The sequence below is a fragment of the Cebus imitator genome, unplaced genomic scaffold (genome assembly GCF_001604975.1).
Source record: "Cebus imitator isolate Cc_AM_T3 unplaced genomic scaffold, Cebus_imitator-1.0 Scaffold10, whole genome shotgun sequence".
Classification (NCBI taxonomy): domain Eukaryota; kingdom Metazoa; phylum Chordata; class Mammalia; order Primates; family Cebidae; genus Cebus; species Cebus imitator.
This window is the reverse complement of record NW_016107325.1, coordinates 4084898-4102762: the sequence shown is the minus strand read 5'-3', so window position 1 is coordinate 4102762 and position 17865 is coordinate 4084898. Positions and strand designations below refer to the sequence as shown.

The following is a 17865-nucleotide window of genomic DNA, read 5'->3' as shown; positions in this document are numbered from 1 at the left end:
AAAAAAAAAAAAAAAAAAAAGAAAAGAAAAGAAAAGAAGGAAACAAAGAAAGAAAGAACTGCCTCTGAGAGACAGGATGAAGCATCTCGAGAAGGAAGGTAGCAGAAGAAATAATCCTTTTGAAACCTACTCTCATTTTGAAAAATCATATATTTATTTCTGCATGATTCCACTTTTCCATGATTCCTCTGTTTTTTAAGTATCAATGCTCAGCTAGCTACACAGAACTCCTTGGGGATTTAAAACATTTCCTTGCTGAAAGTGATTTTCTTTTTGGACAACTAGTGCATTGGAGAATAAAACAACCTAACTGGCATTAGAGTAGCACCTATGCTATATCAACTACTTAATGTTTCATTCTTTAGATTAGTGATTCTTAATCTGGATTCAAGCGATTAGCTTCAAGGGATCTGGGAACCCCTTAAATTGTAGACATAATTTGTGTCTATATATTTTTAAAGAAGGGTACATAGTTTTAATCAGATTTTCAAAGGGTATCCATTATTCCCCTATTTAAAAAACGTGGTTCAGAAAATATCATATATTAATGTATGATTCTATTTGTATGAAATTATCCAGGGTAAATAAATCTATAAAACAACACAGACTGGTAGTTGCCAGGGGCTGAGAGGACAGAATGGGGAGCAACTGTTTAATGGGTAGAGGGTTTTCTTTTGGAGTGATGAAAATGTTGAACTAAACAGAGATGGCAGCTGTACAAAATGGTTTTTATGTTTTGTAAATCTCATTCAATATAATAAAAGAGAGTAGGCCCATTACCCCTACATTTAAAAAGTGTTTTTGTTTTGTAGAGACGGGGTCTTGCTATGTTGCCGGGGCTGGTCTTGAACTCCTGGCCTCAAACAATCATCCTGTTTTAGCCTCCCAAAGTGCTCGGGATAGGAGTGAGCCACTGTACCTGGCCAAAAAGTGTTTTTCAAGCACTTCATGCACTCCCTTTCCATTGTATCTTTTTTTTTCAACAAATATGCTAACCACACTTAAACAATTTGGCTCTAGAGTCACTCTTGTAATCTTAAGCACACATCTGCCCACCTCCTAAATTTTCCTTCAGTAAAGAAAATGGGGGAAAATATTGAGCTCTTCATTCTAACTGTATCATTCATGCACCTCAAAAAACTTATGGTTGTGGGGAAATAAGGTTGGCATCCCTATTTTGGAACAACTTTCCTAAGCTTAAGGGAAAAAAAAATTATGAAATTCTAACACCTAATGAAGTAATAGTATTATGTTAAGAACATTATCATTGTTATTATTATTTTAATGCAAGGTTTCTGACCATGATTTAATCTTTTCTTCAAGAGCTGTCCTTGAAGCATAGAATAGACACTTACCAAATTAGGCAAAATATACTAACTTGTTCATTTGCATGAGCTCTATGTAGTTCATGGATATCAAAATCCTCCAGGTTAAGCTCCAACTTCTCTTTACATAGTTCACAGGTGGTTACAGCTTCTAATGAAGAACCTGGTAAAAATTAAATTACAAGTAAAGCTTAGTTTTACAATGTCTTCATAAAACACTTTTCCTTGTTAAGTTTTAAGCCTAAAATTAAAAAACAAAACAAACAAACAAAAAAAAAACCTTAATGGAAAGGAGAAGAAAAGGGAATACATTTCTGCAGTAAACCAGTAATGTCCCCTAATACAGCAGTCTATAATATCCAATGTTCACGTCGGGTCCTGCCCTATGATAATAAGCCGCCACCCATTATTTAGATACCTTGGTTGTTTTCTTCCCAGATACTCACACATCCTTCATCACAGGAAGTTGACAGAGGCAATGGAATGTCATCTGTACTTCCTACTTCCTCTTTAAGTATTTTGGCATGATGCCATGAAAACAATGTTTAGTGATGTAACATCTCAAACACCTAGTTACATACCAAGCCAGTATCTTTGATGTGACAACACACACCTAAGACCTTTTGGAGTTTAAAAAATGTGTCTGTCTTACTTGCTAGAACAGGAAGAAAGGAGCCAACCTTGTCCAAATAAAAACAGCTCCCTTCAGTCATAAAAGGAATTAGTCTTGATATATGCTGCTACATGATGAACTTCAAAAACATTATGCTACATGAAATAAGACAGATATGAAAGAACAAATATTTTATGATTCTACTTACATAAAATATCTAGAATATGCAAATTCAGAGAGACAGAAAGCAGATGAGACGTTAGCAGGGATTTGGTGGAGGAGGAAGCAGGAAGTGAGGAGTTACTGCTTAATGGTTAGAGTTTCTGTCTGGAATGATACACAATTTTGGAAATAGGGGTGATGATTGCACAACACTGTGAAAGGACCAAACTGTATACTTAAAAAATGGTCAAAATGGCGTATTTTATGTTATTTATGTTTGTTTGACCAAAAATTTTTTTAAATAGAAAACTTCCATATCCATTCAACATTTGATTATTCTGAAGCTTTTTGGTTCCAATTTGGTAGGTAGTAGTCTTGTATAATTAAATATGTAGGTTCTTTCTACCTTTTCCTTTGTTTATATTTAAATAGGGTTTCAAATGGAAAAATGACCTTAAAATTAGAGTAAGTTGTACAAATAACAGGGTAGATAGGTTTAAATTCAATTCAAGTAACATTTGTTGAGTGATTGTTATATGCAACCAGTTAATTAGAGGTTTTGGAAATTCAAAAAAAAAAAAGAGTACAAGGTCCTGCCTTCAAGGAGCTCATAAAACTCTACTAACTCGTGCTAGTCAAGTAAGAATTTTTTAAGAGTAAAATTTGGCATAAGGTCCAAGACAGCAGTAGTAACTTACGCATATTTTCTAGAAAACAGCTGAAAGTGAGTCTAATCTGAAGAAGTAAGCTGTCTCAAAATGAGCTGTAGTAAAATTACATTGAGTTTTCACTACATTTTGAGTATATGAATAAAACCTAGCTTCTTTTTAGAGTCTAGCATACATGAAAATGTAATATGGACCTTGGAGATAATTTAATACAGATTCTCTTATATATCTCAGTGCTTCATTTTCTTCCTCCAGGGAATAAAAGATTTCCACACAGCTGGGAGCAACCCATTTATTCCTACATGTTTTTGCTGGAGACAAGATCTCACTCTGCTGCTGAGCCTGGAGTGCAGTGGCACAATCACGGCTCATTGCAACCTCTAACTCCTGGGCTCAAGGGATTCTCTTGTCTTGTCCTGTTGGATTACAGGCATGAGCCACCAATCAGCCTATTCCTATATATCTTAATCAGGGTTCTCTCCATTACACCCTGACTGCACCTGCCTAAACCTGTACTAGATTTATTGTATTCATCTTTGTATATCCTGCAGACTTTAGCAATCCAAATTTAGTAGCTTCTTAATAAATGTTTAAGTAAGTCTCTACCAGAATGATGGGGTATTTGTGCAGCTATAAAAAATATTTCTGAATACTTATCAGGAAAGTTCAGTTGCTGAGACCTATACATTCAATTGGCCATCTTTTGAAAAGTATTTATTATAACTTTATAAAACTAACCTGAGGCCAGGTATGGTGGCTCATGCCTGTAACCCCAACACTATGGGAGGTTGCCGAGGTGGGCGGATCACTTAAGGTTAGGAGTTCGAGACCCGCCTAGCCAACATGATGAAATCCCATCTCTACTAAAAATACAAAAAATTAGCCAGGGAGGCCACTGAGGAGGGTAGATCACTTGAGGCCAGGACTTTGAGATCAGCCTGGCCAATATGAGGAAACCCCACCTCTACTAAAAATACAAAAAAATAGCCAGGCATGGTGGTGTGCGCCTGTAGTCCTAGCTACTCAGGAGGCTGAAGCAGGAGAATCCCTTGAACCCAGGAGGCAGAGATTGCAGTGAGCCAAGATTGTGCCACTGCACTCCAGCCTGGAGACAGAACAAGATTCTGTTTCCAAAATAAAAACAAACTCCCATTTAATTTAATCATGTACTTACCATGTGCCTGGTACAGTGGAAACTAGAAACATTAACTATTTTGACATTCATTAACAACTTTATTAGGTATCATGAAGGAAACTGAGGCTCAACCCCAGTCCTACTTAAGAAACTTTGAGAGTGAATCTGAATCATCTGTATTTTTTGTTTTTTGAGACAGAGTGTCACTGTTGTCACCCAGCCTGGAGTGCAATGGGGCAATCTTGGCTCACTGCAACCTCTGCCTCCTGGGTTCAAGCGATTCTCTTGCCTCAGCTTCCTGGGTAGCTAGGATCACAGGGGTGCACCACTATACCCAGCTAATTTTTGTATTTTTAGTAGAAGTGGGGTTTCGCCATGTTGGCCAGGCTGGTCTCAAACTCCTGACCTCAGGTGATCCACCTGCCTTGGCCTCCCATAGTGCTGGGATTACAGGAGTGAGTCACTGTGCCCAGCCCATCTGTATTTTTAAAAACTCCAGTGAGTGATTTTGATCAGCAGCCACGGTTGAGAACCAATGTTAAGAAACATGCTCAAGACCCTATAGCAAGCTGAGTGTTCAAGTAAATGTTCCAAACTGGGCTTGTCTAACTTCAAAAAGCCAATGTTCTTAAACAATAAACTGTATTATCTGTTTTCCTCCATATCTAACACTAATAATCAATTGTCTGTGTCAGAAGTTAAGTCAAGTTGTTTTTCTTCATTTTGGCAATAGCTAATATTTCTGGGCCCTTAAGTGTCAAAATGAAAAGCATGTTAAATGTAATTTCTCATTTAGTCCTCGTAACACCTCAGGGGAGTGACCAACAAAGCCTGTGAGTTACTAAAACACCACACAGATCGGAGAAAAGGCAGCTCCAGGTAAGACAGCTTGTTTGTTCAGTGCCTTGGGCTTAGACTAGCTTAGAAGAAAAGATACTGCTTTCTTCTCTTGTGCCCACCAAGAGGGCTACTGCTCACCACTTGACTACCACATTACTAGGAGCCTCAGGAATTTTCCCAGTATCCCCATAATCTCCAACTTGAACCCAACTCCTCCAACAGATTATGAAAATCAAAATCAGTGCCATCGTACCTCACAACATATTTGCCTATGTCACCATGCTATAATGATCAGACCTTTAATCTCACACAATTATGTACATGTATTAATCTGATCTAATTTTCCACCTTACTAGTAGTTTCTATGTCCTCTCTTGTACTCATGGTCTACTACCAGTAAATTCCTCTGATCACCAGCCTTTCTTTTTTGAACTTTTTATTTTCATGTCTGAACCACAGTGCCCCCTGACTAATAATACCTATATGTATGTTTCTATAGCCATTTTATCCCCACAGTCCCTTGTAACTCAGGACCAAGAAGTGAGAGTAGTTGCCCACCCAACATACCCATTACTGTTTTCAAATCTTAACTCACCTAATTCATTAATGACTTCAGCACCTGGCTCTCTACTTTCTTTGCCAACTAAATCCTTCGTTGTTACAACATCCAAGACCAGTCCCATTGGATTATAACTTTCTCAACATTTTTGCTTCCAATATTACCCTTTCCAACCTCAGTCACCCACTCTAAGTTCATCCCCCTTGATTTCGTCACAATTTACTGCACTACCCCTAAATCTCTATTTTAAGCATCCCCTCCTCCTGTGTACCAATCTTATTATTTTAGCCTACTTAGTTCAATATCAATAAAATTCAAAGATACTCTACACTTTCTCATTATACACTTTGTGATGTCCTTACTTTTCTTCTGATTTTAATTGCTGTGATTGCCACAATTATGTCCTTATAGATACCCTTAACTCCCTTCATCATATTTGCCTGGCAAAAGACCCACCAGCATTGAACTCTAGTGCATACCTGTATCCCAAGCATCTGATAACAGCTTAAAAAAAAATTGTATGTGTACCTAATTTTAAAATCACTTTTACAGACACTAATACAATCTGGAAATCCTACGACATATCCGCATCCTTAGAATGTTATTTTTCTCACACCTCAAAACCTTCTAACTTGCCTCCTAATCAGTCAAAGACCTTACCTAAGAAAACAGATGCAATTAACACAGGAAGTCATAAATCTTCCCATTAAAGCAACAAACTGATCAACACCCATATCAACACTAGCCTTCTGAAGGGAATATATCCTTTCTCCTATTAAGGGATAACCACTCAACCTGTGCTCTGGATCCCATCTTCTTTCTCCTCTTTTCGTATTTTATTTTCTGTTAGAAGTCTCAAAATAAAAACAAGTCTAAAAATCTACTACCTCAAAATAAAACAAAAACACTTTCTGTGATCCCATATAACTCTAATTCCTGTTCCCTATAGTCTCCTTGGTAGTAAATTTGTTCAAAGTGTCAAATCTGTGTTGTTGTCTCTCCTTTCTTACCTCCTTTACTCCTCTCAATCTAATCTAATAAGGCTTAGGAACCCACGATTCCAGAGACTGAAACTACCAAGAACAACCATGCTATCAAATCCAATTATTCTTTCTTCTCCTCTTACTTGACCTCTCGGAAGTGCAGGGTTGATCACATACTCCTTAAAGCTTTCTTCTTTTGGCTTGCACAACACATTTTCTTGGTTTTCTTCCTTTCTGATTAAAGGCTGCTCCTTATGTCTCCTCTGTTCTCACTAAATGTTAAGTGTCCCAGGGCTCTGTCCTGGGCCTATTTCTTTGCTATCTGCTCTTCCTCTAGCTGACCAACGTCTCAAATGTTACTCATGTGCTCATAACTGAAACTAATCAGTGTTTCTCCTGAAATGCCAGGCTTGTCTAGCTAACTGCCTACATGATATTTCTATATAGTTATCTAATAAGTAGTTCAAATATAATGTCCAAAACAGAAGTCTTAGTTCCCTTTTCAACTTCCTATTTCAGTAAAAGGAACCGTCATTCACTTAACTGCTCAAGGCAAAAATACGAGCTTCCCTAATAGTTCTTTCTCCTTCATTCCATCACATCCAATCTACTGAATTCGATGTCTTACAGAATCTACCTACAAAACGTTATCAGAATCTATCCATTTCTATCATCACAATCACCACTGCTACACGTTCATCATCACCAACTCTAACAAGTGCTCCAATAATAGACTCCTGGTTGGTCTCTTGTCCCCCCTAAAAATTCATTCTCTACAGAGCAGCCAAATATGCGTAAGACCATTTCATCCCCTTTCCCTTTAGTAGCTTTCCATCATACTTAAATCTAAGGTTTGGGCCTTTGCTTGAAAAGTCTTGCATGAGCTAACCTCTGCTAATCTTTCTCATCTCAGCTTTATTCTCTCCCAGACTAATTATACACCAGCCACACTACCCATGATTCAGCTCCTCAAATACACCAAGTTGATTCCCACCTTAAAGTATTTGAACTTGCTGTTCCCTATGCTAGAGTGCTCTCCCCTAATTATGGAATAGCTCAGCTCTCAATTTACATGTTCCCACTTCAGAAAGGCATTTCCTTAACATCCAATACCAATGCAAGAAGCAAGTGCCTTGTCTTTCTACCATCCTATAACCAATGTCTAGAACTACTGTGCCTGGCTCTATTATAGGCACTCAATGAACAAATAAATCCCCACAGGGGCCTTATTATCGTAATTTGCAAAGTGACACAATAGCAACATTAGAAATAAATCTTTCTCAAGGACACACAGTTGGTAAATGCTGAGTCTATTTCCTGGATTCAAAAGGATCTTACATGATATAAGGGACATACCAGTGATCACAAATTACAGCTGTATTATACATGTTGTGAAGTAGTAAATGGTTGAGAAATGAAATATACATTACTAAAAAATTATAAAGAAAGACTAATGCTCTTTAATGCTTCTGCTAAGACTTCAAAAATGATTAAGACACTTGTTAAAAGTCTAAATTCAACAATCTATAAATTATAAATTTGTTAACCAAAAGGCATACATACATGCATCTCTTAGAAAAATTGTGAAAACACAAAAGGGTAAATCTTACCAGAGTTAATTTTGGCCTGTAACCACTTTTTCATACACTCTTGGTGGACATACTGCAAACTTCCTGTGCACTTGCATGGCTCTATCAGCAAATTAGATGATGATGCAGCTGCCATTTGACAAATTCTACATAAGTCACCTTCTTCTTCTTCTGAGTCCTCTAAAAGGAGGCTGGAAAAGAAGGCACATTTCCCAGATCCATCATAACTCATCCTGGTTGGTTACTTCAGTTACACATAATTACAAGCTCTCTTTTTTGATATTTCTACCCACACTGTCTCTGGGTGGAAAAAAGCAAATAGTAATATCAACAAAACAATAACAATTATTATTAATCAGCAACCCTCTGACTGAAAATGAAAAATCCTCTCATTGAGAATAAAAACTGTAACAAGTATTTTATGAGCTTCCCTAATAGTTCTTTCTCCTTCATTCCATCACATCACAAAAATTACTTAATCATTTGAAAATAAATGATAGGTTAACCTATCATTGGCAGACAGTTTAAGACCTATATTTTTCTCAATGACTTTATAAGTACCCCTAAAAGATTTTAATTTCTGAGGTATTCCAGACTACTTCAAGTCCAACAGTATAAAGATAAGACAAACTTACCACTTTTGCCCCTTGCCTCCCCTCAAATTTTAGGGCTATTTCCATGAATTAAACACATACTGGCTTGTAGATTCTCATTTACATTATCAGAATGATGTTTAGACTGACTTCTATATCACAGAAAAAATTAAAAAGTATCTTAAAATTCTCCACCATCACCCCCCCACGCCCATTTCCTGCAGCAATCTTGTAACAGTTTCCATTAACTCATGTCCTCTATTTAACAGGCCATTGTGTAATATAAATGCAGAGTCATAGTTCTACATAATAATGGTTAAAATTCCTACTGTGTTTTTCTACTGTTGGCATGAAGCACATCCTCAGTAAATCTGTAATACAGAATGCTGAACTGTTACTGAAATACAACCTGGAATATATGGATTCCTAAATAAACTTAGCAAAAGATTTGTGTAAAGAGACAGATACACAACTGCTAGGAGACTTTCATGCCCTGTCTTAATCAGACATGACCTCAAGCATAAATCATTTTTAAAGACTGAAAACATGGTATTTACATTTGACCTTTAAATTTAACTTTCTTCCCTTCAGAGTTTCAATTATTGACTTGGTGGATTCAATTTTTCTGTACCATTTTTAACTTAATTGTGTAATGTCTTAAAATCCTTAGGTATGAGAAAAGATATAATACAGGAATACAAACATATACACAACACACACTATCTTTCTGACAAAATAACCAACAAATGGTGCTTTTTAAATTAACCAGACAGAGTGGTACTGACTCAATCATTTCTTTCTGAAGATAACTAAACTAACGCTTTGCCCTCTGCCTACACTACTGTACTCAAATTAACCTAACCTTGAGGGCTGAAAATATGTTACTACACTCCTTAGCAGAGAGCAGACAGCCTGCAATTAGAGGAAGCTGCTATAATAGGCAAACATTAAAGCAAACACTACCAGAGTAGAGTAAGCCTTTCTACAAAAAAGGAAAAATGGCAGGTTTAAAAGCAGGAAAATAACAGTCACATAGTAAAATCTATCCTATAAAATGAGAAATAGAAGTATGGTAGCCCAAAGTATTTTCTTATTAAAGTACAAAAAATCCTAAAAATAACAGTAACAACTATGCTTCCCAACAGTTCTATCAGGCTTTGTGAAAAAGAAAAAAATATTCCACAACATTAACTTTATATAAGTCTTTTCCTCGAAGTGTATTTCAAATACTTTATCTCATTTTATTTTAATGCTAAGTAAATAGTCAGGCTGGGACTAAGATCTCTGTTTTTTTTGGTCTTTTCACTCTTACCAGTAATTTATAAGCAACCTTCAACTCTATATAAAGATTTATTTGTATAAAAAGATTCTATGCCCTGAATTTAAACTGGTATTTCTTTTTCCTTTTTTAAATTTTTTTTTAGTAACAGTTTCATTCTGTCTCCAGGCTGGAGTGCAGTGATGCAACCTCAGCTCGCTGCAACCTCCACCTCCCAGGTTAAAAAGATTCTACTGCCTCAGCTTCCTGAATAGCAGGGACTACAAGCGCACGTCACCACGCCCAGCTAATCTTCGTATTTTTAACAGAGATGAGTTTTCACCATGTTGGCCAGGATGGTCTCAATCTCCTGACCTCCTGATCCACCTACCTCAGCCTCCTAAAGTTTGGAGATTACAGGCACGAGCCACCGTGCCTGGCCTACACTGGCATTTCTGTTAAATAATTCTAATATGTAAAGAACTGGGTGAGCATGATGGCTCATGCCTGCAATCTCAGCACTTTTGGAGGTTGATGCATGAGGGTGGCTTGAAGCCAGGAGTCTGAGACCAGCCTGGGAAGTAAAGCAAGACCTGTCTCTACAAAATATTTAAAAAGAATAGTCAGGATATACTTGGACTTCAAATACAAAATAAAGATTATTTTGTGCATCAAAATTTCATGCATCAAATTCCAAAAAAAGATTTGCAGTAAGAAATATAAATAAATGGTTAGTTAATAAATCATCTTAGTAACAGCTAAGACAGATTTACTGGTAATCTGTTCCTCTTATCTACCCCATATTTAGCATTAGTCTGCCAAGGAATTAAGTAAGAGATTAAGATTTTTGTCTTTCTGTGTATATGTACTCCAACCTGGTTAAAATAACCTTTAGATTACTTTCTGACGTAATTCACACATTGCCTATCCGAAATTATTAATTCTTATCTGTTTACCTATGAGTGAGCCATTAACACTTTAATGGATGTAAATGTTAAGGGAAGAAATCTCAGGCTGGGCCTGGTGGCTCACCCCTGTAATCCCAACACTGGGAGATGGAGGCAGGTGGATAACTTAAGGTTAGGAGATCGAGACTAGCCTGGCCAATGTGATGAAATCCAGCCTCTACTAAAAATACAAAAATTAATTGGGGTGGTAGTGGCCGCCCGTAATCCAAACTATTTGGGAGGCTGACGCAGGAGAATTGCTTGAACCAGGGAGGTAGAGGTTGCCGTGAGCCCAAGACTGTGCCACTGCACTCCAGCCTGGGCAACAGAGTGTGACTCCATCTCAAAATAAAAAAAAGTAAAAGAAAGAAACTTCAGATATCAATTTTATAAGAAGTCAATTTAGAAATGAAGAGTTCTGGGCCGAGCGCCGTGGCTCATGCCTGTAATCTCAGCACTTTGGGAAGCTGGGGTGTTTGGATCACCTAAGGCCAGGAGTTCAAGACCAGCCTGACCAATATGGCGAAAATCATCTCTACCAAAAACACAAAAATTAGGTGGTGGTGGCATGTGCCTGTATACCCAGCTACTCCAGAGGCTGAGACAGAATTGCTTGAACCCAGGAGGTAGAGGCTGCAGTGAGCTGAGATCACACCATTGCACTCCAGCCTGGGCCACAAAGCAAGACTCTGTCTCAAAAAAAGAAAAAAGAAAGAAAGAAAAGAAGAGTTCTTTCTCTAATATATTCTTGATTTATAGGCTTAAGATAGGCATTCAAATTTACCTCTCTTTTATTTTCTGCAATCTTTCTGGATCTCTTGAAGGTGCATTTTTAGTTTTATCACTTTTACCATCAGCTGAATTCCAACCTGAAGGAATAATATCTACAGTGATCATGACATTGTCGGTCAAATTACTCCCAAGTGCTGGGGGGACTGCAAACCGGAATAAGGAACCAGGAAGAATCCCTGCTATTCCTGTATTTCTTCCACCTTGAGTCGAATCTGATGTAGAGCCACCTGCTGTGGCACTGCTTGACGCAGATGCTTGCGGTCTGTTGGCAGCAGCTCCAAGGGGATCACTGTGTGCTTCAAGGTGAACCACTTCATTTGATTCTCTTCTAAAAATATGAGCTCTAGATGGTGTATCAGAGGTAGGTATCCTTGAAGATTCATCTCTTCCCTCTCGCCTCCTTCTAGAGAACAAAGGTGTGCATCTATTTCTAAGTGAGGAAGATAACCATGGTCCTGTATTTCTACCTTCAGATTCTTGATTAAAATTTTCTGAATCTGACTCAGAGCTATGATTGTGGCTAAGAGATGACAAACCCCATCTTCGCCTAAGAAATCGAAATCCCTGAGAAGCTTCAGATGCCCTATTATCGGGAACTTCAGAAGTCGACGGTACATTACTACGGGACTGTGAAGCTGTCAAGATTCTTGGAGAAACATAAGAATTTTCAGAACTCAATGATCTTGTATTCAAAGAATCCTGACTAGATCTTCGTGAAAAAAAAGTAGATGACATGCTAGAAGCTATGCGTGACAGCAATCTCCTGGTTGTCCGCCTACCTTCATTGTCAGAAGATTCTTGAAATGGTCTTTGAGATGAAACAACCCTTTCTGGATTGCTAATGTTTGGGGTTTCATCTCTACTTGAAATATAAGAAAATCCAGGTTGTGTATTGTTTCGGGAAGATTCTGATTCTCGTGAAGAAAAATTTGATCTTAAGGAATTTCTGGAGTCCCTAGAACTTAGTATGGTCTGATGTTCAGAAGGCAACTGGTGGTTTGTGGATGATGTATTCAACTGTAAAGTGCTCACTGAATTTTCTTTTGGTCTTGCTCCTTGTGAATATGAAGGAACTCGGTCTTGAACGTCTATTTTTGAAAGAAAGTAAAGATAACCAATTACATTAAATAATTTGAGCCTTATTATTTGCATTTATTAACTATGTTGAGTGCCAAAACAAAGCACTGGATTCAAACTGAATACTGTTAACATTGTAACTACAGAGTATACTATTATTATAGAAAAAACATAAACATATTTCTCTTTCTATTCTTACTGGTAAAATCCAGTAGTGCTGTGTAGAGTCAACATTACAGATATATATAAGAAAAATGTATTATGAGCTTATGAAAAGCAAACATTACTTGATAAAATTAAAACAGCTGAACTCATTGATCAGAAATTATTTGATATGATACAATAATATCTAGTATTTAAGTTGAGACAATTTTAAACAGGCCAAATAATACAATGTAAATGACTCTTAAAATGATTAAAGGCAAAATCATCCTAAGGGAGACTGTTTTGGAGATTTTTTTTACTCTGTGCAATAAATTAAAAAGTTTTAAACCTTTGTAATTTTATAAGTCTTGCTAATAGCTAAAATTTTTTCCAATTTTTTCTTTATTTCAGGTTAATAGCAGTAGTTGTTATCCCTGGCTTCTCATCAGAAATACATTTGCTTTTAAACATTGGCTAGGAACTATGAATCAGAATAGGTCTGTGACATCTGCACTTTTGAAAGGATTCCTTAAGTGGTGGTTTAAATCTTCAAATAAGATGAGAAACACCATAGGATTCCTTTGCAAAGAAACTACCCCATACACCTTGTGTAAGAGCTAAATTAATACTATGCTAATACATGAAGCATTATGAAAGGGTAAATGTTAGGAACTAAATCTATTTCTATCCTGTACTTTTATACTCCCAAACCTAGAAGCTATTGATAGTCTACTAAAGCTCTACCATCCAAAGCCAAGGAAGTAAAATGTTTTCATTTGTTATAAATAGAGCAAAGTTTTGCCCCAATAAGATAAATTAAAATAGCCTAAACTTTTTTTTTTTTTTTTTTGAGACGGAGTCTTGCTCTGTTGCCAGGTTGGAGCGCAGAGGCGAGCTCTGCTCACCAGAACCTTCGCCTCTCGGATTCAAGTGATTCCCCTGCCTCAGCCTCCCGAGTAGCTGGGACTACGGGCACACACCACTACACCCGGCTAATTTTTGTATTTTTAGTAGAGACATGGTTTCATCATGTTGGCCAGGCTGGCCTCAATCTCCTAACCTTATGATCCGCCCACCTTGGCCTCCTAAAGTGCTAGAATTACAGGCGTGAGCCACCACACAAGGCCAAAAAACCTTTAAAAACAAAACAGCATTTCCTACTATGTAAATCAAGCTCCATTTCTGCCTACTTTATTTGTCAACTTCAATTAGCAGCACCTTTTTTCTTCAGTTACTTAGTATGATAGTTTAAGGCTATGTACAATGGTACAAAGTGTGGTTGTGTGCAGGGCTCACGCCTGTAATCCCAACATTTTAGGAGGCCGAGGCGGGCGGATCACCTGAGATAGGAGTTCAAGATCTGGCCAACATGGTGAAACCCTGTCTCTACTAAAAATACAAAATTAGCTGGGCATGGTGGCATATGCCTATAATCTCAGCTACTTGAGAAGCTGACACAGAAGGATCGCTTGAATCTGGAAGGGGAGGTTGCAGTGAGCCAAGATTGTGCCATTGCACTCCAGCCTGGGCAACAAGAACAAAACTCTGCCTTAAAACAAACACACGAACAAACAAAAAACAAAGTGTGGGTCTTGAGGTCAATTTAATAAAACTAGAGACACATTCATGTTATACTGAAGTAATTCCAAATTATGCCTTAAAATGGTGATTTCAACTTTTACTTCAGAATAAGAAGTAGTTATTTATTAAACTACATGTTACAGGCAAATTATATTTGAGGATTTAAGATTTAGTATGGTACTTTGTAACAGACATTCATAAAAGGAAGAATGCAGGTAAACAATGTAAAGGTAGATGGAATCTAGATACTCATATTCATCTGCTGTACTTCAAATTATTTATTTTTTAAGGTCAAAATCAGTAAAATACTAGAAAAAATATTAAGGTATTCTGAAATCTTCATAAGATATACTTTTTCCCTTTGTACTATTGTTTTAGTAATAAAGAGAAAAATGGAACATTATGAAATAAGCTATACTTAATGTAATTTATACATACATGATGAAGTTGTGAAATCACCACTTCGGTGACTATAATCCATAAGATTACTAATAGAAGAATCTGTTCTTCTCTCCAAATCTCTCCTCTCTCTCATTAAGTCTGTTCCAAATGATCCAAGTACCACTGATGAAGATCTAGGAACTTGATTATGCCTCCGAGATGAATCTTAAAATAAATTAAGTTTTATTTCAGAGAAAGCTTTCAAGGCCCTGGATGATCAAAAGTCTTCAGTAATACAGAGGAAGGTTACTGTTATTTATGATCCTCTTGTCTCAGCCTTCCGAGTAGCATGGACTACAGGTGCGTGCCACCATACCCAGCTAATTTTTGTATATTTAGTGGACACAGGGTTTCACCCTGTTGGCCAGGCTGGTCTCAAACTCCTGACCTCCAGTGATCCACCCAGCCCAGTGTCCCAAAGTGCTGGGCCAACGCACCCCCACTTTACTGGCCAATGCACCCCTACTTTACTGTTATTTATTACAAGAATCCACTGTTATATAGTTGTTATCAGAAACAAAATTCAGTAAAACACAAAATTATTCACAAATGAACTAATCACTTATTTCCTACTCCAAACACAGTCTTTTCTGCCTAACACTAAAATCTACCCCCATATATGATGCCAATGCCTTAGTCACTTCCCACAACATCTACCTACACATTATGCAAAACGATTACAGTACAAAAGTGTAAATCTTTCCAAAAATAGAGTATTTCACAAAAAGTCAATGAAAGTGATGCTGGAGAACTGCCAATATCAAAATTAAAGCCATCTGGAAAGGGAAAATGTCAATAATACAGTTTCATCAGAATTATTTTTACTGCTATCACAGTTGGTTAATTCTCTACTCTAGAATTCTTTATTCTAAGAATTATTGTTACAGTTATCAAAATTTTATTAGATATTATTTCATTTAAAAGTAAAAATTAAGTCTCAACCTCTTTCCTTCACTATTTACCTTGATATTTGATTCTTTCTTCCCTAATCCTAGTAGCCTTAATAATTCCTCTTTATTAAGAGAAACGGCCCAGTGTATTTATGTTTTCACATAGCAGAAGAGAACAAAAATATCTCTGGCACAGTGGTGTTTTTCTACAAAGTTACTGTCAGTCTGTTCTTAGCCATCATGACATTCTTAATATCCTTCAGATGGGCACTGTCTTTCCCATGGCAGTCCAGCTTATCAAAACAGACAGGAATTGCTTACACCACTTCAACTGGTAATACATAAACATTTCAAGAATTTTACCTCCAATTGTGTCATCATAAGCTTTGACTCCTCTTGAACACTGGCACTAGCTAACATTTCATTTGAAGAGGTGTATGAGTAGGACGGGAGCCTCCTGACCTTTCAACAAAAGATCTTTTCAATGTGTGTGAAAAATATGTGTCTCTGAGTACAATACCAGGCATGCAGCTTTATGGATAGATGATCCAAATCCCAGAGTGGTTAGGACCTTGCCCAGCGCCACACATCTAGAGGACTAAAATTGTGACTTTCTAATTCCTTGTATAGAACTCCTACTAAAATACCACCATTTTTTTCTAACTCAAGAGTTTCCATATTTTTTGTTTGTTTGTAAGAGACAGTCTTGCTCTGTCTACCAGGCTGGAGTGCACTGGCATGATCATAGCTCAAAGTAACCTCAAAACTGCTGGGACCAAGCGATCCTCCAGCCCCAGCCTCTCAAGTGGCTGGGGACTACAGGCATGCATCACCATGCCCAGCTAATTCTTTATTTTTTTGGGAGAAACAGGGTCTCACTATGTCGTCTAGGCTGGCGTCAAACTCCTGACCTCAAGTGATCATTCTGCCTTAGCCTCTCAAAGTGCTGAGACTACAGATGTGAGCCACCATGACCAGGAGTGTTTCCATATTTTCTGAAAATATTACATACTACAATGTTTATCATTTACATAAGACATGCTTAAGCAATATTTTAAATACATGTCAGTAGATTTAGCTTTCCTTATAACAATATAATAACCAAAAGAATATACACATTTACCAATTTGATTACCATGTAACACCAGCTATTCTAATTAAAATCTACTAATACCCTGTTTATGTAGGATATCTATATCAAATATACAACAAAAAATGCAGAAGAGTTAATATCAGTTCCAGCACTAATTTAAAGTAAGATTTTGGAAATTCCACTACATTTCTGAGCCACTGTCTCCATATAAAATCTACTTTCTTCATTCCGAAACTAAGAACAACTGTTATACCTGGGGAAAAAGCAGGCTTAAAATACCTACGGAAACTTAATTCTTACCTGATACCGCATTTAAACCATTTCCAACATTTCTCCCAGCTGAGGTAGTACAATTTGTACAAGAAAGTTTAGGTCTTTTTGAATCATGATCCCGTTGCTGGTTCTGCGATCTTGAGCGTGCTCCCTGAGTTATCTCAGATTCACTATACCATGTAGATTGAAATGGTGATGCAGATGCTGATGCTGATGTAGACTGTAAGTTCAAAAAATTTTTTTAAACAATAAAAGGCTGCATTCAGTATTAAATTTAACCCACAATCCTCTAATAAATTCCCATAAATGTCAATTTTTCTACTGTGTAGTTTGTTGTTTCTCTTTTGAGACGGAGTCTTGCTCTGTTGCCCAGCCCTGGAGTACACTGGCACAATCTCGGCTCATTGCATCCTCTACCTCCCAGGTTCAAGCAATTCTCCTTCCTCAGCCTCCTGAGTAGCTTGGATTACAGGTGCGTGCCACCACACCAGGCTAATTTTTGTATTTTTAGTAGAGACAGGGTTTCACCATGTTGGTCAGACTGATCACAAACTCCTGACCTCATGATCCACCCACCTCTGCCTCCCAAAGTGCTGGGATTACAGATGTGAGCCACTACGCCCAGCCTCTATTACGTAGCTCTTCGTTAGTCCATTTACTATACACTATACATAATTGTACTTTGCTGGGCTCTCAATCTGATTTAGAGTAAGTTCTCCTTTTAACTACATAGAAATACTTGGTTATGAAACACTGAAGACCAAAAACTGTAATTATTTTTCCTGGTTTAATATTTCAAGTTTTTTTTTTCTTTTTGAAAATGGAATCCTTGTTGCACTTGTTTCATATTTCAATCTTTTGAGAAACCCTGTTTCCTCTTAGAGGTAGACAGAACACTAAGC

General features: G+C 37.3%; 1 protein-coding gene across 10 annotated transcripts in view; it reads right to left on the bottom strand.

Moving 5' to 3' along the window:
- The window catches only part of MARCHF7 (membrane associated ring-CH-type finger 7), a 54994-nt gene that overhangs the window by 8168 nt on the left and 28961 nt on the right, over positions 1 to 17865 (bottom strand). For 5 of the 10 annotated variants that reach the window (XM_037745484.1, XM_017546824.2, XM_037745493.1 and 2 more), the window contains exons 3-7: positions 16991 to 17183; positions 14705 to 14872; positions 11457 to 12552; positions 7896 to 8065; positions 1379 to 1488 (exon numbers count right to left, since the gene is read on the bottom strand). In XM_037745484.1, the coding sequence (XP_037601412.1) occupies positions 1379 to 1488; positions 7896 to 8065; positions 11457 to 12552; positions 14705 to 14872; positions 16991 to 17183 (1737 nt within the window). Of the gene's footprint in view, positions 1 to 1355; positions 1489 to 7895; positions 8066 to 11456; positions 12553 to 14704; positions 14873 to 16990; positions 17184 to 17865 lie in introns of all 10 variants that reach the window. The other 5 variants (XR_005203303.1, XR_005203304.1, XM_017546853.2 and 2 more) reach the window with 3 other exon arrangements.